This window comes from Paraphaeosphaeria sporulosa, assembly GCF_001642045.1.
Source record: "Paraphaeosphaeria sporulosa strain AP3s5-JAC2a unplaced genomic scaffold CC84scaffold_9, whole genome shotgun sequence".
Classification (NCBI taxonomy): domain Eukaryota; kingdom Fungi; phylum Ascomycota; class Dothideomycetes; order Pleosporales; family Didymosphaeriaceae; genus Paraphaeosphaeria; species Paraphaeosphaeria sporulosa.
The window spans coordinates 1,286,560-1,305,133 of NW_017253368.1; the positions used below are offsets into that span (position 1 = coordinate 1,286,560).

The 18,574-nt window shown below is 51.0% G+C and overlaps 11 protein-coding genes across 11 annotated transcripts; 5 read left to right on the forward strand and 6 right to left on the reverse strand.

Annotated features, from left to right (window-relative positions):
* Nucleotides 1–10: 10 nt before the first annotated feature.
* On the reverse strand, nt 11–732 carry CC84DRAFT_1179265 (uncharacterized protein; the record flags this gene model as incomplete). Its single annotated transcript, XM_018180403.1, has 2 exons — nt 11–402; nt 468–732. The coding sequence occupies 2 exons, from the start codon at nt 730–732 to the stop codon at nt 11–13; spliced, it is 657 nt and encodes a 218-aa protein (XP_018032709.1).
* An 868-nt stretch (nt 733–1,600) lies between these two features.
* Nucleotides 1,601–3,447, forward strand: CC84DRAFT_1179266 (peptidase S28; the record flags this gene model as incomplete). Its single annotated transcript, XM_018180404.1, has 4 exons — nt 1,601–1,693; nt 1,747–1,885; nt 1,987–3,341; nt 3,391–3,447. The coding sequence occupies 4 exons, from the start codon at nt 1,601–1,603 to the stop codon at nt 3,445–3,447; spliced, it is 1,644 nt and encodes a 547-aa protein (XP_018032710.1).
* CC84DRAFT_1009733 (uncharacterized protein) lies at nt 3,156–4,407 on the reverse strand. Its single transcript, XM_018173359.1, has 2 exons — nt 3,525–4,407; nt 3,156–3,277 (listed from the first exon to the last, which is right to left on the reverse strand). The coding sequence occupies exon 1, from the start codon at nt 4,158–4,160 to the stop codon at nt 3,582–3,584; it is 579 nt and encodes a 192-aa protein (XP_018032711.1). The 5' UTR covers nt 4,161–4,407; the 3' UTR covers nt 3,156–3,277; nt 3,525–3,581.
* Nucleotides 4,408–4,942: 535 nt separating this feature from the next.
* On the reverse strand, nt 4,943–6,887 carry CC84DRAFT_1152721 (6-phosphogluconate dehydrogenase-like protein; the record flags this gene model as incomplete). The annotated part of the gene is made up of 4 exons (XM_018176815.1): nt 6,633–6,887; nt 6,423–6,585; nt 5,857–6,371; nt 4,943–5,809 (listed from the first exon to the last, which is right to left on the reverse strand). Exons 1-4 carry the CDS (start codon nt 6,648–6,650, stop codon nt 4,943–4,945), a joined length of 1,563 nt encoding a protein of 520 aa, XP_018032712.1. The 5' UTR covers nt 6,651–6,887.
* CC84DRAFT_1009928 (uncharacterized protein) lies at nt 6,724–7,214 on the reverse strand. Its single transcript, XM_018173361.1, has one exon. It carries the CDS (start codon nt 7,157–7,159, stop codon nt 6,818–6,820), a length of 342 nt encoding a protein of 113 aa, XP_018032713.1. The 5' UTR covers nt 7,160–7,214; the 3' UTR covers nt 6,724–6,817.
* Nucleotides 7,215–7,393: 179 nt separating this feature from the next.
* CC84DRAFT_1098809 (RNA-binding domain-containing protein) lies at nt 7,394–7,914 on the forward strand (the record flags this gene model as incomplete). The annotated part of the gene is made up of 2 exons (XM_018174786.1): nt 7,394–7,630; nt 7,681–7,914. The coding sequence occupies 2 exons, from the start codon at nt 7,394–7,396 to the stop codon at nt 7,912–7,914; spliced, it is 471 nt and encodes a 156-aa protein (XP_018032714.1).
* Nucleotides 7,915–8,375: 461 nt separating this feature from the next.
* On the forward strand, nt 8,376–9,478 carry CC84DRAFT_1009945 (uncharacterized protein). Its single transcript, XM_018173362.1, has 2 exons — nt 8,376–8,819; nt 8,873–9,478. Exons 1-2 carry the CDS (start codon nt 8,788–8,790, stop codon nt 9,393–9,395), a joined length of 555 nt encoding a protein of 184 aa, XP_018032715.1. The 5' UTR covers nt 8,376–8,787; the 3' UTR covers nt 9,396–9,478.
* Nucleotides 9,479–10,848: 1,370 nt separating this feature from the next.
* Nucleotides 10,849–12,273, reverse strand: CC84DRAFT_1253075 (uncharacterized protein; the record flags this gene model as incomplete). The annotated part of the gene is made up of 8 exons (XM_018184382.1): nt 10,849–10,886; nt 10,935–11,046; nt 11,105–11,145; nt 11,191–11,309; nt 11,365–11,439; nt 11,489–11,712; nt 11,802–11,976; nt 12,029–12,273. The coding sequence occupies 8 exons, from the start codon at nt 12,271–12,273 to the stop codon at nt 10,849–10,851; spliced, it is 1,029 nt and encodes a 342-aa protein (XP_018032716.1).
* A 336-nt stretch (nt 12,274–12,609) lies between these two features.
* Nucleotides 12,610–14,865, forward strand: CC84DRAFT_1208382 (uncharacterized protein; the record flags this gene model as incomplete). Its single annotated transcript, XM_018182159.1, has 7 exons — nt 12,610–12,792; nt 12,823–13,202; nt 13,714–13,924; nt 14,074–14,098; nt 14,340–14,398; nt 14,459–14,757; nt 14,827–14,865. Exons 1-7 carry the CDS (start codon nt 12,726–12,728, stop codon nt 14,863–14,865), a joined length of 1,080 nt encoding a protein of 359 aa, XP_018032717.1. The 5' UTR covers nt 12,610–12,725.
* A 616-nt stretch (nt 14,866–15,481) lies between these two features.
* CC84DRAFT_1253079 (uncharacterized protein) lies at nt 15,482–16,603 on the forward strand (the record flags this gene model as incomplete). The annotated part of the gene is made up of 1 exon (XM_018184383.1): nt 15,482–16,603. The coding sequence occupies one exon, from the start codon at nt 15,482–15,484 to the stop codon at nt 16,601–16,603; it is 1,122 nt and encodes a 373-aa protein (XP_018032718.1).
* Nucleotides 16,604–17,189: 586 nt separating this feature from the next.
* CC84DRAFT_1009963 (uncharacterized protein) lies at nt 17,190–18,451 on the reverse strand. The gene is made up of 5 exons (XM_018173363.1): nt 18,155–18,451; nt 17,994–18,105; nt 17,729–17,893; nt 17,506–17,670; nt 17,190–17,456 (listed from the first exon to the last, which is right to left on the reverse strand). Exons 1-5 carry the CDS (start codon nt 18,240–18,242, stop codon nt 17,279–17,281), a joined length of 708 nt encoding a protein of 235 aa, XP_018032719.1. The 5' UTR covers nt 18,243–18,451; the 3' UTR covers nt 17,190–17,278.
* Between the last annotated feature and the right edge of the window lie 123 nt (nt 18,452–18,574).

Genomic DNA, 18,574 nt, shown 5'->3' on the forward strand with positions numbered 1-18,574 from the left:
GGAGATATGACTACTGCACCTGTTCCTCGGGGGACTCTACCGGGGCCTCTAAATCGCGCTCCAAGGCGGGATCAGCACCGCCACCGAAAGCAACAAGCTCTAAGAGCTTTTCAGCCCTGTCGCGGTATGTCAGGCTTGACCAGTCCATCTTCACGGTCAAGGGAATATGTATGTTTGCATCGATCATGACGCGGAGACGCTGGTCATAAATGTTTCGCCAATATTCGCCATTGGCGTTCGATTTTTCTTCCTCAGACTTGAATGGCGTGGGGGCAGGTGTTTGAGGGGCGGGAATGGCAGGAGTGGCAGTCTTGTACTCGTTGTAGACCGGTCCCACCTCTATCGGCTCACCCTGCATAAAGTGGTAGGGGAGCTGAACGGTCGGCTTTGCCGGCTTGGTGTCTTCACGGTGTTAGCGACGCGGAAACAGCAATACCGCAACATAACAGTAGAAGGGCAGAGCCTACCATGCTGTCGCTTCGGGAAGTACAAAGCGTTGACAGAAAGGGCTGTCGCAAAGACAGCGAAGATGTAAGATGGCTTCATCTTTGATGAAGGATGAAATGAGTTTTTGGATTGGAAACTTGATCTGTGTGAGGATTTTGATGCGAATGAGGGTTTGGGAGGGTGGAAATATGCTAGAGGAAAATTCGTCAACTCAACGCTTCCGCTCCATGCCATAGTCAACCCTAGCCGAGACGATGAAGTGTGGTAATAGTTCTCCATGGCCATGAAGCTAGGAGCCACACGTGTAGTATCAATCGGTGAGTTCCTCCGGTCGACGTTATTTTAAGCTACAAGGTCACATGAGTAACTATGCCAAACAGAATACAGTACAGTCGGACTACGCATGGCCTACCCACGGTACCATAACTAGAGTTGGGTTCCGTGCTGCGTTAGCCCCTCAGTCGCCTTGAATTTCGACGAAATGGAGTGCGAGATCACTTGAATTGTATCCAACAGTGGAGCCGCGATACTGATAACGAACGTGGAACGCATCTCGATGATGTACTCGCGTTGCTGCTGGATCCCACAACGTTTCAAGATAGCGTGGAGAAACATATGGCAGTGGCAAGACTATACCGAAAGTAGACGCTTTGAGGAATGTGATGAGAGACGAAGACCCGGCTGTTGGGCATGAGATCCGCGTCGAAGAATGGTAGGATCCGCCAAGATGGTCTTAGCGCTGATAGGCCGGTTGTTTGTCCATCACCAAGCTTCGGATCCGAGGAAGCGGCCCTGCGTCACCGTTGCTCCCGACGAAAACTGGCTGCGGAAACAAGCAGTACAGCCGGAGCAGTGCAGCGCTGACGGCTCGGCAGCAGGCAAACTCTCTGTACTTTGCTATCAGTGTTGCTTGGTGTTGCTTGGCTTTAGATGACGCCGAGCTGGCTGGCTGACGATCACCCCTGCTCCTGCTCCTTCCAGGCTAGACGCCACAGCTTTTGCGTACCTCACCTGCCAGAATCAGCCATCCTTGTCGAAGCTACCCTTGAGCTTGCATCACTCCACCCGTCATGGAGCTGCACTGCTAGTATATATTGTGGCGTGCTCTCTTGTTGCGACACTTTGTGCATTGTGTCTGTCGTTCACAGCAACCATGCGCTATTCTTTGTTGGCAGGTACCCTGTTGGGTCTTGAAGCGGCTGCACTGCAATTGGGACTTCCGACCGCAGGGGAGCTTGCCCAGAAGGTGATGCGAAAATGGCCTCGTATTGTGCCATTGATTGCTGACAGCTTCTAAAGGTTCAGGCAACTAAATCTCGCCACTCGGCGCTGAAGAAACGCGACGATGTGGATCTTTCTGTCCTGTACCCGCCGCACAATCTGAGTGTACCCATTGATTTCTTCCACAACGACACTCGCTACGAGCCGCATACCAATGGTAAGTTGCACAATTTCAGGATTTGTCTTTCAATCTCGGATTGCGGAGTGCTTATTGTAAACATTCGACATCGTTCGATTGTTTGCTAACAAGAACCGTAGACACGTTCAATCTGCGGTATTGGTTCGATGCCAGCTATTACAAACCTGGTGGCCCTGTATTTGTCCTTCTTGGTGGTGAAACCTACGGAGACGACCGGCTGCCCTTCCTCCAAAAGGGTATTGTTCACCAAGTCATTGAAGCAACCAATGGTCTCGGTGTGATTCTGGAGCACCGCTACTACGGAGAAAGCTTCCCGTACCCCAGCGTATCGCTGGAAAACCTTCGTTTCCTGTCCACCGAGCAAGCTCTAGCTGAAGTCGACTATTTTGCCCGCAACGTCAAGTTCCCGGGTATTGACGCGGATCTGACAGCACCAAACACCCCCTGGATTGCCTACGGTGGCTCTTATGCCGGTGCTCAAACGGCGTTCTTGCGAGTGGTGTATCCCGAAACCTTTTGGGGGACAATTGCCTCGTCCGGTGTCACTGAGGCTATCTACGACTACTGGGAGTACTTCGAACCGATCAGGCAATACGGTCCGCCCGACTGTATCTCCGCTACCCAGAGCTTTATCAGCGTGCTGGATGGTATTCTGTTGAAGAACAACACTGCCGCGATCAAGCAGCTCAAAGACGCATTTGGATTTGGAGGTGTTACAAACAATCAAGACTTCGCCAACATCTTTACCGACATCTATGGATGGCAGTCCACCAACTGGGACCCCGAGGTTAACAGCCCGAGCTTTTACAACTATTGTACCAACATTACCGGGTCGCTCAACTTCCCTGATCTCGAGGCTAACAGATCCACCGCCGCGAGCCTTGTCGCTGCTGCTGGGAAAGGAAACGACACTGCGACGGTTGATGCGGTGCTGAATGCCATTGGTTGGTACGGTAGGAAGCTCACCAGCCAGAGGTCGTCTGGTCTGACTCAGGACCAGTACTTCACTGCGCTTAACGACACGCAGTGGGAGGACGATTCTCTCGACGCTGCGAACGCTTACAGGAGCTGGAACTATCAGGTGTGCACCGAATGGGGTTACATCCAAACTGGAAGCGGCGCCCCTGCAGACATCCAGCCGTTGATCTCCCGCACTCTGGACCTCGAATACTTGACGTACTTCTGCCGCGCAAGTTACAACCGCACCGAGCCTCCGGATGTCGAGAAGGTCAACAAGTACGGTGGCTTCAACACCAGTTACCCTCGCTTGGCACACATTGGAGGCAACGCGGACCCGTGGAGGCCTGCTACACCTCTGTGGTACCCGGATGCTAAGAAGGACAGCATCAAGGAGCCGTGGCTCTTGATTTCTCATGGAGTGCATCACTGGGAGGAGAATGGTATCTTCCCCAACGAGACGACGCCGACGCTGCCGCCGTACCCAGTCATCTATGCTCAGCAGTATCTCAAGAACGTAAGTTAAATGATCTTGGTTAGCATGAAACAGTACTGACACACAACAGTTCGTCATCGACTGGCTGAGTGACTGGGAGAAGCCAGGTTACTTTGCCGAACTGTAAAGCACGCGACGCAGTGCTCTTGCATATTACCGTAGTGCAGCACCACCCTTTGGATAAAACATTACATTCATGCAGACTATGTCCAGTCCCTCCCGCGTTCTTCTTCCGCGTCCAATCCCATGCAGTAGAATTCCCTAATCACTTCTAATCAATTCCTCACTCGTCTCGTCCCCAACCAGAATAGTAACATTGAAATTTGTCAAACTCGGACTTCCACTCGCCCCATACAGACTAAACAAACTTCCCGCCAACACAACCTCTTTGCCCTTCCACTCCTCCAGCTCCGCCGGCGCCGTCGCCGCAATGGTAACGTTCTCCAACTGGTTAGACTTGTCGGGCCCGAGGTAGGATGACGAGGTAAAGGAGCCAAGTGTTAAGGGGTACCCGGGGGCGAGGGAGAAGCCCCATGCGATGGAGACGTCGGCGACGGATTGGATGTAGTTTTCGGTGATGAGGGTGAGGTTAAAGGGGGAAGAGGGCGCGAGGGTGGAGGGCGCAGCGAGGCCGGTTAGGCGGGCGGTTGTGAGGGCTGCGCTGAGAGCGGTGGTGAGGAGGGCGGTGGTACGCATATTGACAGATATCAAGGGTCTTGGAAGGGTTCGGGTGGTTTCGACGATTGCGGTTGGTGGTTCGGTCTGGTTTGGGGTGGCGTGTTTGGTTTGGAAGCATATGGTTGCGTGGATGCGACGCTTTATAGCATTTGAGTTGTGCATCAACAGGAGCTGATGAGCAGTGGAGGCTGGTTATATCATCTGGACACAGACCCGCTGTGGCACCGCGCTGCAATATTGGATGCTGATCGGTGCAGGGTTGGTGTGGAGAAGGGCCGTGAGAAATGTTCCGATGCCGCCGCCCGCGTCACCCGGGCTACGTCAGGGGTGGGGAGCGTCAACAGTCGCAACTGAGAATACTGGTGTTAGACGAGAGTCGAGAAGAGATAATCGATCGTTAATGACTCCCTAGTTTGTTGTGCTTTTCGTTGATGCTAGTGGTTCAACGTTTTTGATACTGTTCATACACTTGGACGCCATACAAACTACCTCACAACACGCCACGCGCAGCCCGGAGGCATGGCGGTCGCCTAGCTAGCATGCGCCACGCATGGCTGGACTACGTGTTCGACCACCTGATGTTGCCTCTATCGATAAAGGGAGGCCTATACGACGAAATGGTAGAATAATCGGCAGCAATGGACCGGCGTGGTGCTATTTTTGGCTTAGTGGGAGTACCGTCTGTGTACGACATCGCTGACGAAATAGCGTGAAACTATAAGATCAGCGTTGTACCCTCTCACTTGTCAGAAATGCACGTTATGGTAACATCGTATTGCACGAACTAAACCCGGAACTCGTGGCAGGCACATTGGCGGCAATGCCTCCATCTATCCCAGATGCAACGCGGTTACAATTGTCATCCGTACATTCCATAAAGTCATGTCCGCAAAAATGTATCCTTGAAAAGGGTAGCGTCGTAAGTAGAGGCGCTTAACGTTGCCCTACTGCTTCGTCCCGATATATCCGTACGTGTCATTCTGGCTGACCGCAGGCTTCCACTCGAAGTGGTGCTTCCCCTCCATTGGCTTCTTGACTTCCTTGTCTTGATCACCCTTCTTGTCGAACATGTGCGAGCCGAAGTAGTCCAGCTCCGCTTCATAAAAGGACGTCGGCAGGTCCGTGCCAGTGACGACTTTGAAGTACTCAAGCGTTGCACCGAGCGCCGGAGCGACTTGGTCTGTCTCAACAGCTTTCGCAACAACGCGGCGAAGCGACGGGTAGCAATGCCGCAGCGAGCTTGCAGCTTTGTCATTACTAAGGAGGTTGATAGTCGAGTGATTCGCGTTCGGTGCTCTGAGGACCGGCGCCAGAAGTTCGTCGGATATGTAGTCGGCCTGAATGATGCAGCCTGCGCGCCATATCTGCCATACTTCGGCATAGTTGACGTTCCATCCATGCGCTTTGTCAGCTGCGGCGATGGTGTTGAGACCTTGGATGAAGGATGCTACGCATGCGGCGTATGTTGCTCTCCTGAGGTCTTCTAGGAATGCGGTTCGATCTGGGATCTCGAGCGTCTGAGGAGGGAACCCGCCGGCGAAAGTTGTGTTTGCTTCTTCACGGCTACCACGGTAGGCCGATGCAAGGCGGAAGCCATGAGCTATGTTTAGCGTGAAGGCGGGAATATGTTGTTCGATCGCTTCGGTGTTGGACCAAACGCCTGTGCCTTCCTCGCCAGTAATATCTTGGACGACTTTGTCGAGGACCTCGGAGATGACAAGAGGGTGGTTTCCTGAGGTTCTATCGTCCGTGGGCCCTGATTCGCGCTTGTGTGAGAGATCAGAGCCGATCGAGACAAGGAACGTTCCTCTCTACTAGAACATCAATTGGGTCGCAAGTACAGATATTACCGACTCACCAGTTCGCCTGAACCGTTCCATTTTGCGAAGATGTAGCCAATCTCTTCGTAGCCTAGACTCATCTTCCTCATGATGCCCCATGCTTCGGAGATAGCGCTCATCATTCCATGCTCGATACCGTTGTGAATCATCTTCACATAGTGGCCACATCCTCCGGTACCAACGATGCCCACACATGATTTCCCATTCTTATCTTTCGCAGCGACGCTCTTGAGCAAAGGCAGCACTTCCTCGAGGGCAGATTTGTCACCACCAGGGCACATTGAAGGTCCAGCGCGTGCGGCTTGGTACCCACCGCTGACTCCGCAGCCGATATATCGGATCCCTGGCTCAGTGCATCTCTTCTGTCGACGCTCGGTATTCTCGAAATGTTCGTTGCCACAATCGAGGATGATGTCATTCCGTGAGAGATTAGGCATCAAACCTTCGAGCACCTTGTCACCGACATTTCCATGGGGTAGAGAGGAGAATAGAAGCCGCGGTTGTGAGAGTGAGCTGCAGAGAGATTTGTAGTCTAAAGATGCATCAGTACGGATATTTGACTGACCAGGAAGAGCATGTCTACCTGTGTACTTGGAAAGCTTTCCGTGATATCCTGCTTTCTCGGCCTTGTCGATCAATGAATCCATTGTCGCTTCCGCAGGGTCCGACAACGAAACGTTCACTCCGTTCTCGGCAAACAACATCGCCATTCCGCCCCCCATGCTTCCGCACCCGATCATCGCAATCTGCGCTAAATTAGAACAAACATCTGGAAGTGCATCAGAAAACATACTGAACTAAACTCCGGCATCACTGCGATCTCTGCGAATGCGAATGTCCGACGAGATCAATATGGCACCCAGCAAACAAGCAATATACAGATAGGCAAGGCTGGAGAGTTGCGGCGAATTGGGATCTTGGTAGTGAACAATGCTGTCGAGAAAAGAAAGAACCATGGCGGAAGATTGGACAGAATGCTTAATATATCCTCTGATTAACGATGGTGATGATGACTCCGGAGTGACGAAGGGATGGATCATGGATGTGGTCGCATCCCAACAGGGTGACGTCGGCGGGGCTAAGCGGAGCTAGATAAGCTTTGCGGCACGATGGCGGGAACTGGCAGGGAATACCGGAAGATTGGCAGGAACATGGTGTTCTGAACTTGAATCCTCGAGAAACATGCAGAAATCGATACGGATGCTGTGTATGCAATACACCTTGCGTCATTCTTCGTCCACATACAGTGCCCATGCAGGTGACTGAAATCAAACCACGCGTGCAGGACTGGTCGGCTTTATATTGATTGCGTTCGTCCATTGATAGTCTCCATGTCGAAAAAGCTCTAGATGGCTAGCAGTAAAGGCCCATGCAGAAGACGGTTGGCCAAGGCATAGCGATATCACATTACAGCGAGCGTGCAGGGGTCATGGCTGTCGCGCTAGTCGTTTTCAGAAATAGGCGAGCGCTTCTCCAGAAGGCGCGAACGACCCGCAACGGCAGCTTGACACCACCACGCAGACCACCACCCTCCACAACACACACACCGCAGCCATGGCCGACACCGAGATGGACATCGACCAGCCCGAGCGCACCTCCGCCGACCCCAAGGCCAGTGACGCGCGCACCGCCGCCGGCGCGACTGCCGTCCGCTCCATCGAAGGCTGGATTATCATCGTCACCAACGTGCATGAGGAAGCCACCGAGGAGGACCTTCAGGACATGTTCGGCGAATACGGCACTATCAAGAATCTGCATCTGAACTTGGACCGGCGGACGGGTTATGTCAAGGTGCGGAATGCGCGCCAATGCGGGGAGAATCAATAGTAACGTATATTTAGGGCTATGTCCTCATCGAGTACCCCACCCTCGACGAAGCGAAGGCTGCTGTGAGAGACGGCAACGGTCTAGAGCTCCTCGAACAGAAGGTCGTCGTGGATTACGCTTTCGTCAGGCCTCCTCCTCCAAACAAGGGCCGTGGACGCGATCAGGGTCGCGAAGATAGGCGAGGCAGCGGTCGCGGCAAGGGAAGGAGCAGGAGTCCCGGCAGAGAAGGAGATGACATGGAGGACTGAGCGCGGCCATTGGAATGGTTAGGGAAGGCAATGAGTGGACAAAGCGAGGACCAGCCCCGAGGCATGAACGATTATCACACGGCTTAGGTTTAAAGCGAACGGAATTGGGCGACGGGCTGCATCAATGAATCACGGCATTAATGAGATGAATTGAGCTTACCAGCCTGCCTCCCCAGGCAGGTTGGTCTTCTTGCTCCCCATGGTAATTATTCCTACCCGTCTTCTTTGCACCCACGCTGACCCATGTACAGACTTTGCGCGAACCAAAAAAAGCTACTAATGGGGAAAAGGTGTGAACTTGACTGTAAAGACGAATGAATGCGTAGCGCGATCCGACAATCATTGACGTCGATCTCAAGCGAATCCGATCATTGCAACACAGCCCGTCCGGCTCGAATTTAGAAGTCCAAACAAACCACCGGGTACAAATTGGACGTCTTCCAGGGGAAAAGACTTGACCCTGCTTAGCGGTTCCTGCCTTTAGCTTCTATTGACTCTGTACCTGCATCTTAGGCCTAAACTCTGAACTAAAGTACGAGCAAAAGCGCAAGAGCGCTGAAGAAACTTCCGTTCGCCACTCCATACCCTCGAATATGATAAGTTAATAGGTCCTCATTCACGCACGTGTCGCCGAACACAAATAAAAACTTAATCACAGGAAGCAAGGGTACCTGATCAAGCGCCCATCCGACCTAAATGCTTTCGGTATACCTGTGGATCGCACGTCGGGCGAGGAACATGACTATCGTGAGTATTGCGTTGAACTCCAGGATAGAGACACGCTGCGGACACAACCCGCCTATCCACATCCAGTAGTTCATTTGTTTGGTCAAACCCTCAATCATATCCCCAGCAATTCCCCATAGACCGTAAATGTCAAGTGCATATTGTGTGGAAACGCAGACGTACGTCAGTATCACCGTGAGCGCTAAGGTCATCATGTGGAAGCTGAGCCAAGCAGCATATTCCGCCGCATCCGCTTCTTTGTTTTTGACGAGCTCGTTCATCGCCTGGAAGAACACACTGTGTTGCATCCAGCTCGTGTTATAGGAGAAAGGCGGCCACTGCGATATCTCGTACAGCCTCTTCGTCAAAGTCTTGCCGCGTCGGGGTACATCGTTGAAGCAGGTCTGGCACTACATCTTGAATCCCTTTTGAATCATTCTTTCAACGCAGGCGCTGCCAATAATATACCCGCATGGTGTCTGAAGAGTTTGGCACAGTGCTGCGGAGTCGTCTTCTTCGATGCCGTATTCGCGTCTGCAGGTGGGTCTTTCGGTGTCGAGTGGGAGGGCGCTGGAGAGGGGCTGGTAGGCGTAGCCGGCGAAGAGATTGCTGAGTTTGAAGGCGAACATAACGGCTGTGGCTTGCGGTGTGCCAGTCGGGAAGAGCGGGCTTTTGGTACTGGATTTGGGGATGCACGCCATAAAATAGATGGCTTTGTTTGCGGTGAGATTCAGTTTGGACATGATGCGGTATGAGACATCAAGAATACATAAGAGGAGAAATTAAGTTTTGCTTGTGGATTTCTGCGACTATGTCGCGTGGTAGAGTTTGCTTGAGCACACGAGGCTATCCGGGGTACCAGTGCGCGCTATGCCATAGATGAAGATAGACCATCTCAACCACTTCAGTAATCGCCTACGTCAAATCTTCTTTCCATGACAGAAGTTCAAGGCTCTTTTGAGTACCATAGAAGCCAAGAGCAGTGAACAGATCAAAGCAAGAATGATAGTTGGAAAGCCTGACTGGTCGATGATAAGATTCAGTATTCTCATTGTGAGAATCGTGACTACCGCGTCGAGCAGACCTGAAAGAAAATCTTTGTGCGTGTACTTCCACCATTGACGAGAACTTGTTGTAATGACCAGTACGAGGGATAATGACAAGGCTACAGCGTAGAGCCAATGTCTTGTAGCAATGTCATACCCACATAGATAGCACAACAGCCATACATCCGGGTAGGCACCCGGTGGTACTCCAGTGTTGAAAGCAATGTCAGCGATGCAGGGAGAGATTATGATCCGCATGTCTACAAGACCACCCAATAGCCACGCTAGGTCCGTATGGACACAAAAAAGTCCGTTAATCGTTCCTTCATCGATATTTCCACGACCGAGCTTGTTGCTAAATTCCTTCGTCCATGTTGATTATTGTTGATCCGGATGACCTGCAATCCGATCTGGAGTGCATATGATCAACACTGGCCATGCAATGGTAGAGCATCAGAACCGTTGCGATAGACGAAGCAGTCTCCGCGTCAGTGCAGCATCCTGCGTATAGGGAGCCCAGCATAGACTGCAGCGCATCGGAACACCTATTTGGAGCAATTTCATGTAATACTCGCTCCCAATGAGGTTGCCGCACGTCGATTAGAGAGCGATGCAGGCCGCGCCCTCGTCTTCCTCAGCTACACGGAAATCTGTTTTAAATGGCAATTGCTTGGCAGCCCGTGCGAGTGGATGTGATTGTTGCTACGAGTGGAATATTTTGAAGACAGTATTTAACAGCATGGTCTAAACACTGCTTGATTGCGTTGGACGTGTTTTGGCCTCGCAAGCATGTGCTCAATCGGTCGGCGTGACAGGGTTTCACCTAATTTGCAAAAGTTCAGTTGTTAGAAATGCGTGTATTTAGTCCGAGAGGCAGTTGAAATACAGAAAGTGTTCTGTGCAATCGCAACCCCACTTTAGGCTCACCGTCTGAAGCACAGTGGCAGACACATAATGGAAAAGACTGGCAGGCGCGCACTTTATCCTGTGCTAACTGAGTCTACTATACGCTTGTGGACCTGTTTTATGATAAGTCATCGTGTATGTACACACTTAGGTCTGTCTCAAGGAAGTAATTCCACTTCAGGTTCAATATCATTTGTTCTGAGAGGGCTGAGCCATAGTTTTACGCCGTTCACAATACTTCAAATCAAAATCTACTTCATTCAGCCGCATGGCCACCGGGAAGCTGAGTCAACCCTGTTGTATCATGAGTTCCAAGCTTCGTTTTCTCAATAGGGCACTCACATGTATCCTCGCCGATATCCTCATCCACAGTCTTCTTCAAGCCGGCACACTTGTTCATTTCGGCAATTGATTGCTGCTTCCCTCCGCAGCTCGTGGCATAACAGCTCGTGTCCTGCCAACTAGAATTAGCAAATGAATCGAGGCTGCGTTGCTCTTTGGTTGCTACGCACCAGAATCTTCTGCAGCGAATCATCCTTCCAGCCGAAGACATCTGATGAAAGTTAGCATTTAGACGCGACAGGGTGACAACCCTTACAGTCGGCATGGTTTGCGTAGCCGGTTGGATCCCCAAAACTCCAAACAAATGGCTGTGAGCCATCCTCAGGCCAGTCGGCGGGATCGTTGAACTTGGAAGTATCCCAAATAACCTCGAACCTACCTACATTAGCAGATGATCGAATGAAGGAGATAGAAAGTTAGGACTTCGTACAAGACTTGCGATACTCTGACAGGATGAGTGCTGGGACACGGGCCAGCAGATTCGAACGTGCCGCTCTCCGGATAGCTAATTTAGTTCAGCAACCTGAAACTTCTCCACGATAGTTTCGTCATACCTCATATGGGCCATATGGTCGGGAGAATCCAGGTTGACGCCATCCCAGCAAGTAGGGAAGCGCACCGAGGTCATAATGCCGTAGCTGCAAGGCTTCTGTGGAAAGTGCACGACTTCGTGTTCGCGAGAACCGGCGTTTTCCATGCAAGTGTAAGTGAGTTGGCGGAAGCGAGCAGCTTGTTCCTTGGTCCTGGCGTTGATGTCGCCCACGAACATCCGGAAACCCTATCACGAACGTCAGCGAATTGAACGTCTTGGTTGCCGGCATATATGCCCTGCTTGCAAGCATTTTTCCGGTGGTGAATTGGACTGACTGGTTTGAAGGCTGAGACCTTTGACTTTGGCTGAGAGTCGTACAGAGGGTCCGTCATGTAGTAGACCGTCATTCCACCGCCTGTGGTCCCATCGAAACCCGCATTGCTGCGTTGAGGTACCCTTTTGTAAGTCCCGTTGCGGGCTCGGAAGTATAATATAGCAGTCCAGTAGTTACTGAGTGATGTCAGGACGTGTGATGGTTGTGACTGACTGGATCGTCTCATACCTGAAGTCCTCGGAGAATTGACAAGTTGTACATGTACTTTCTCCAGGCATGTCTTTAGAAGGGGCCATGGTTGCGTTGAATGAGTTCCCTCCAACAATCTGATGAACATGCGGGGAGGGAACTTGTCCCGGTGTGACAAGCGGATCAAGGCGCTCCACGACCAGCTGAGAGCACTGGAAACGAATGAGGGCAGAAATCGGGCTCGCAAACGCCAAAGCGACGAGAGTAGAGGTGGTCCAGTGCATCTTCATAGTCCTGAAAGCTCTCCAGTAGCTACAATCGTGTCTGTGTGGGAGATGTTGCAAAGTAACTAAACAGTGTCAGTTTAGGTACTAATGCTGAACGATGTTCGAGTGCAGGCAGGATGAATAATGGATTTTCGCCAGTATCTTTTGGCCCAGCTAATGTGAGACCTATCCGGTTCCTCATAGGACTTAATGCGCCGACGTTCTCAACGTAGATAACGGGAGAAAGGAACCTGCAGCTCGATATGAAGCATGAATGCCTCCCAACAATCGTGGTACCAAGGTCAAGGGCGGCAATCCTTGTCGATTTCATAGACATCTACAGGGCTAAAGTCGAATCATTGTTATGCATAGTCATTTACCTCCATCTAAAGGTATTGCTCAGCACTGTCGCACGCTGCCTCACGGCTTGGGTCATAGTGAAGTGGTTGCTCCCCACCTTGGCGCTCCACATGGATGTGGCGGCTCAATATAACCCGGCAATGACCTACCCGCCACACGTGGTTGTCGTGCGTTTTAGTACGTCAAGACACGGCTATATTCATATAGAACGCATTCGCGAAAGAGTTGAAGGAAGAAAACCCGGAAAGGTGCATGTTTCATGCCACGCGAGCGGTTGTGAAGAAGGCAAAGACACCCATCCGCAGATTCTGCATTTGGAGAAGACATTCTCAACCTTCATTCCACTTGCCATGTTCCGAGAAAACATCGTCCTCGCGTTATGCGCTGCAATCGCCAGCGCGTACGCCCTTCCTTCCTCTTTTCAAGCCACGAATCCATGCCCCACGGACACCGAGATGGCGTGTTTCGACGTCATCAACTCATCGCTCTGTTTGTCGCAGAATGCATCGCGTAACGGGACGGCGGCGCAAATGGCAGCGTGCGTGGACTATCCAGGAGGCATGAGCGATCTGCCAGGGTCTTCAAAGGTTCGCACAATTCCATCTACGAAACTCTGCGCGTTGGCTCTGACCATTCTGTAGTTGTGCCGTTGTCCGGGTTGCCATTCCAAGTATATCAATGAGGCCATATCAAGGCTATTCCCTCCGCCATGTTCATAGACGGTTTCTTAGAGGCAGGATGACAAGTGGAGAATACAAACACTTGATTCGCGAGAGCCGAGGTTCTTCTTGAGACCGTGCGCACCTCTTGATTGTCACAATAGCCGCTCCCATCTGGCTTTGGATGTACGCACTGATTAAATAATGGCCGGGAAATGCTTCGGATCGACGAGATGTTGATTAGTAGTCTCCACGCTATTCACTGGGCCTTGAGATGGAACCATGGAGCCATTGAATGGAGGGTTGATGACATGAACAATTGTGCTTCGCTACCGTAGCGAGTTTTGGTATTTCCGCACCAGAATTCAACACACAAGACAAAAGCCTCAGTATAGTTTGTCAATAAAGGGTTGGTAATACATGAAACGATTGTACCCAGATTGTATTTAGTACCGTAGCACTAGAGGCTCACGAGCGCCCGGGTGCCAAATTAGGATTTAACAACGAAGCCAAAATCTTACGGGACGTTAGTCATACCGGACACTCATTACTTGCCGGGTCAGGTAAGGATTGGTGCCTCAAGAGCTGTCTCGGAGGTGATATCGTCCTGCGAGTACTTCTAAGTGTGGGCGCACATGCTTGTCTCGAAGGTAACTGCAGCGACCCGGCCTATTCTGGGTCCGTATTCTAGAGAGACATTAGATCATTTTCTCGAATAGACAGTCAAAAAACTTACTCAAGCTACAAAACTGCCTCCAATTGGTTAAGTCAACTCGTGATTAGGAGAATACCATGATAGAGGCAACGCGAAGGTTTAAGTCAAGGTATGTAAACCGATCTATGCTCTAAGCCTTCGGACCGTTACCTTGGTAGACCTTTTGCACTCCTCAACTGCCTGATTAAATATCTCCCTTCTTACCATCCATTGCATCCTCGGCACTTCGTTCAGTACTTCCGTCTGTCCCCACCTCCGAAACAACTCATCCAAGCAAAACTCACCACGAAGAGCCCACAGAGCTTTCTCGGTTTTGTTGCTGTCTCAGAAATTGATACCTACTTATTCAGGGTCGAGCAGGGTGGTTGCGGCGGCAGCGCCAGCGTCGTCTACCAAGGAATTAGCCCGGGTATATGCTACACCGCGCCCTGAGACAACTACTTAACTGTTGGCTACTATGGCATCCCAGACAATTGGACCATAACAACCTACGCATGGTCCGATGGCTCTTTTACCAACATCGCGCAAAGAGAACTGGCCTGTGGCACGACCAACACGTTCTTAGGGGCCACAGGCAGATGGTATACTGTAACTTCTTACTACCTCGGCGATAATGGTAGGAAGGTTGCGAGTGAGGCTCCTCTCACGAACATGTGTGCCGCCGAGGACAAAGACTGTCACGAGTCGCACAAGCCTGATGCATTGATTCTCGCCGATGGGAAGAATTGGAGTCACGTTGATGTGTCGAGCGATGAGCTTATTGAGTTGGTGTATACTGCGTGCTGTTTTTTTTTCGTACTGTCTTTTGGCATGCTAAGGGGCTGACTTAACCTGCAGCTCGAAATTGCCAATGATGCAACCACTGCCGCGGCCTAGCCACAGCACTTTCAACTCACCCAGGTGTAAGAGAGGTTCACTGACTTGTAACAATTGAATGTCTGTGTGTTGGGTATTATTTTGTATAGAGATCCAGAGGCGATATGGAGGGAAAAACATTCGGCAGCGATATAGTATCACCCAGGTCCTGAACAACCACAGTCACTGTCCTCGTAGACACATAGAGGGTAATCATAGCGCCATCTCCACTATATGTTGACTAGCCGTTGAAAACCGATCCGCACTGCAATGTAGCATCTTTTAGTGGTTTTGGAATTGGATGCTGCCTCGAGTTATCGACATTCGATTTCCTTTCCATGAAGTGGGTTCCCCGACTTCGAAATCGCAATCCACATCTGAGTTGATGTACCACATTACTGTCAACAGGTAATGTTTTTCTGACATGCACAATCAAGAAGACCCACCAGCGAAACCTGCACGACGGACATTGTTACTTCACTAGGTAAACAGTGGAGAACTATCTTTCACTCCTGCACACGGATACCTTCATTATGAATAGCAGTGACTATATAATCTGCACAGCGGATAACTATCCCAATATATAGACCACTGAACTCGACATAAGGCAATCCGCCAACTCCACGCAGCTTCAACCATGGATACTGCAAACAACATGACCATCATGCCGTTCAAACTTCAGCGGTGGACCCAGCCCATTCCCGCGGACGATCGCACTTGCTACGTATGTCTACGCGAGTTTGGTGCAGCAGACGAAGCAGACGACCCTGCTTGCGAAGCTCTTCGGCCCAAGTGCGGCCACTACGTCGGGAGTACATGTTTTCTCAAGCTGGTCCAGACCGGCAGTCCTATGGTCTGTTTCTGCCAAACCCCGTATCCGCGCGCCGAACCGACATTCGTGCGGAAGCTCGCTGTCCTATTACTGTGGCGTCTTTTCTTGGTCGAATTGTGGGTGTTCGAGCCTATCAAACGCTACTTTGACGGCCCTTCTCCTGCCCGAGCTGCTCGTATCGAACACTTTAGCAGCCAACTCGCTCGTGGAGAGCAGGTGTTCGATATCGAAATGGCAGGTGAAGTCTTCAGCATTGGTGGCCGCGTTCCTTTGGCTATCGTCCTAATGTTCAACATGCCTTTTTGCTTGTTCTTCCGAATTCTCACCTTCGTCCTAGAGGGACTTCCACTGAGTACCTACGCCAAGGCGTGGATTCCGCGTGGACTGTTCGGCTACCAGGTGGCAAATGCTGCCTGTTTCCGAGATCTGGTATTCTCGCTCTTCATTGCACTGGTGGCTGCCAAGATGTATGAAGACATAGGCATGGCCGAAGATAATCAAGATCTACCCGTAGGGCATGTGCAAGTGATGTTGCATCGGCTGCTGACCTCACTACAAGTCCTAATTTACCCAGTCCACATTGTCTTCTTCTCTAGGACGGTGTATCTCGCTCTCCAAATATCGGATTACAGGCTGATCCTCATGTACTGCGTCAGCTTGCTTCTGGCGTTTCACGTCGGACTGTACAAGGTTCTTTCATCACGCAGCTTCTACAAGCCATCCATGAGTGCTGGAATCTATGTTGTTGTGCAGATCAGAAGGACGAGAAAGGGTATCCGCAACATTGTATTTGCCCGAAAGTTAGGGACGGCAATACCGCGTGACTGGAAAAATCAGCTGGCGTATCCTAATTGCTCATTTTCAACCGTAAAACCCGGATCCTCTGACTTTCTATATTGCTTGTTACCATACTACAATTTACCCTAGAATAGTCAACGGACGTTTCAGAGGATGGCGTTCTTTTATTCAAGACATAAGCAACATTGCAAATCAATGGTTGACATAACCATCTTGTAGATCTGACGAAGGTAAATTCACTCCTGTATATGTTTTGTAGGATGTAGGACGGCAATGACAACGATAGTCCATGGAGGCACAGCATTGCAACGCTACTGCTAAACTAGCAAGTATTTACTTGAAGAGTTTCTTGGGTGCCGCGTAATTGGACGGTCAGGCTTGATAGATGTCATCAGTGTCTTGCCAGGCATAGATTACTTGGCATGATTGAGACATGAATCCTGAAACAAGCTCAACACCAAGTATTGAATGCTCGTAAAGCGAAGCTTCGAAAGCGGGATGGGCAACAAAAAGATGCGACGAGAAATTCTGACCATTAGGAATTCTGCACTAATTAGATTGCATTCAGTTGCGAAGCAACTAGTGAGTAACAGAAAAGAGCAAGGCCAATTGGGTATCGTAAACTAAGTTTGAACATGAAGGCTACAGCTAATCGTCTCCCGTGCACAGAGGCAGGCGAGGACTGCAGTAGGGCTGAGCCACACGCAGCCTCGCGCTATCCACTGTGTGCCTCGATTCCGAACATACAATGCATCGGCGGATCCAGGCCGACACATTGTTGACTTTATCTTTCACCGAGGAAATCTAGAAAGCAAGAAGAACGGGTTGGCGCTTCTCCTTCTTCTCGCCCTCTTTGGCGGTACCATTCTTAGCTTCAGGAGCATTCCTTTGAGCTGGGGCCGTAGCATTCGCAGCGGGGGGAGCAGCAGCCGGAGGAGCGCCCCCAGGGGGACCGCCAGCTCCTGCAGGCGCTGGGACAAAACTGGACAGGCTGTCAGATGACGTGCAAGGCAGGAGAAGCATTTGCTTACGCAGCGTTGGTCAGCTCGATCTGGCTTGTGGTGCCACCGGCTATGGCCGTGCCTTCGACCGATTTATCAGTTCCTTGAGCTGCTTTGACAAAGTCGAGAATCTGTTGCGCGCCGGTTGGGTTGATGATCATGACTTGTCCTTCTTGACAGTGGGGACCTGTAGAACTTCTAATGGTCAGCTTGAAGGTCACGTAATAGTATTGTTGGCGCGGAAGCTACGAACCAGAACATGAAGATAGGATCAGTGCTAGATACGACCATACTGAAAGTCCCAACCGTGGTTTGACCGTCTTTGAAGGGAATATGGCCACTATTGATTCCGCCGTTGAGAGGAGTACAAGGTGCTTCGAGAGAACTCTGCGTGGCGGTGTGATTCCCATTACTGAACCTACTCACGGATACAAAGTCAGCTGAGTTACAAAAGCGAGTGAATGGACAAGTCATCTTGTGTCGAAGACATAGCGACTCTGTATTGGGTAGGATCGTACTGGAACTGGATGATGTCCCCAACAGCAGCAGTCACAGAGTTGGGATTGAATGTGTCTTGCGGTCCTCCAACCACCACCGGGATGACCTTAGCCTGTCGTGCCCTGATATTGGCTGCAGCTGTTAGTCACCAACGAACCCTGCGTGATAAGACTTGACTTACCTCGCAGACCAGAGGTGCCAAGCATAGGCTCCGCAGGCAGAGCGCTTACGGCAACTGCCAGCAAAAGGGAGCTCAAGATTAGCTGCATGTTGTATTATGCTGCAGTTGAAAAAGACCGTGTAAATCGAGAAAAGACTGATAATACCGTTCAACGGCAAAAAGTTAAAGTGTAATTACTGAAAAGGCTGGTCTACAGCTGTGAACTCGAAATGAAGCTAGAAAGGAACGACGTGAGGAGAGCGTGAGTGACGGAAATGCGGAAGGGGACCGTCTGCACCATTGTATATACGACGGAGGGTGGAGCAAGAGAAAGTCTCAGCCTCCGCCGAGCGCAACAGAGAAGGCCATTGATAGCGGACACGACCAACTGAGTGCATGAAACTAGAATTGAGCCCCATCAAGGCTCGGAAGGAGGTGGGG

Bases quoted from the DNA above. Each gene is read 5' to 3' on its own strand.
- CC84DRAFT_1009733 (XM_018173359.1), bottom strand. From the start codon at position 4,160: ATGCACAACTCAAATGCTATAAAGCGTCGCATCCACGCAACCATATGC.
- CC84DRAFT_1009928 (XM_018173361.1), bottom strand. From the start codon at position 7,159: ATGGACGAACGCAATCAATATAAAGCCGACCAGTCCTGCACGCGTGGT.
- CC84DRAFT_1009945 (XM_018173362.1), top strand. From the start codon at position 8,788: ATGTCAAGTGCATATTGTGTGGAAACGCAGAC. The intron at 8,820-8,872 runs GTACGTCAGTAT...AGCTGAGCCAAG, and splicing joins TATTGTGTGGAAACGCAGAC to CAGCATATTCCGCCGCATCC.
- CC84DRAFT_1009963 (XM_018173363.1), bottom strand. From the start codon at position 18,242: ATGCAGCTAATCTTGAGCTCCCTTTTGCTGGCAGTTGCCGTAAGCGCT. The intron at 18,106-18,154 runs GTAAGTCAAGTC...TAACAGCTGCAG, and splicing joins TGGCACCTCTGGTCTGCGAG to CCAATATCAGGGCACGACAG. The intron at 17,671-17,728 runs GTTCGTAGCTTC...GACCATTAGAAG, and splicing joins GATCCTATCTTCATGTTCTG to TTCTACAGGTCCCCACTGTC.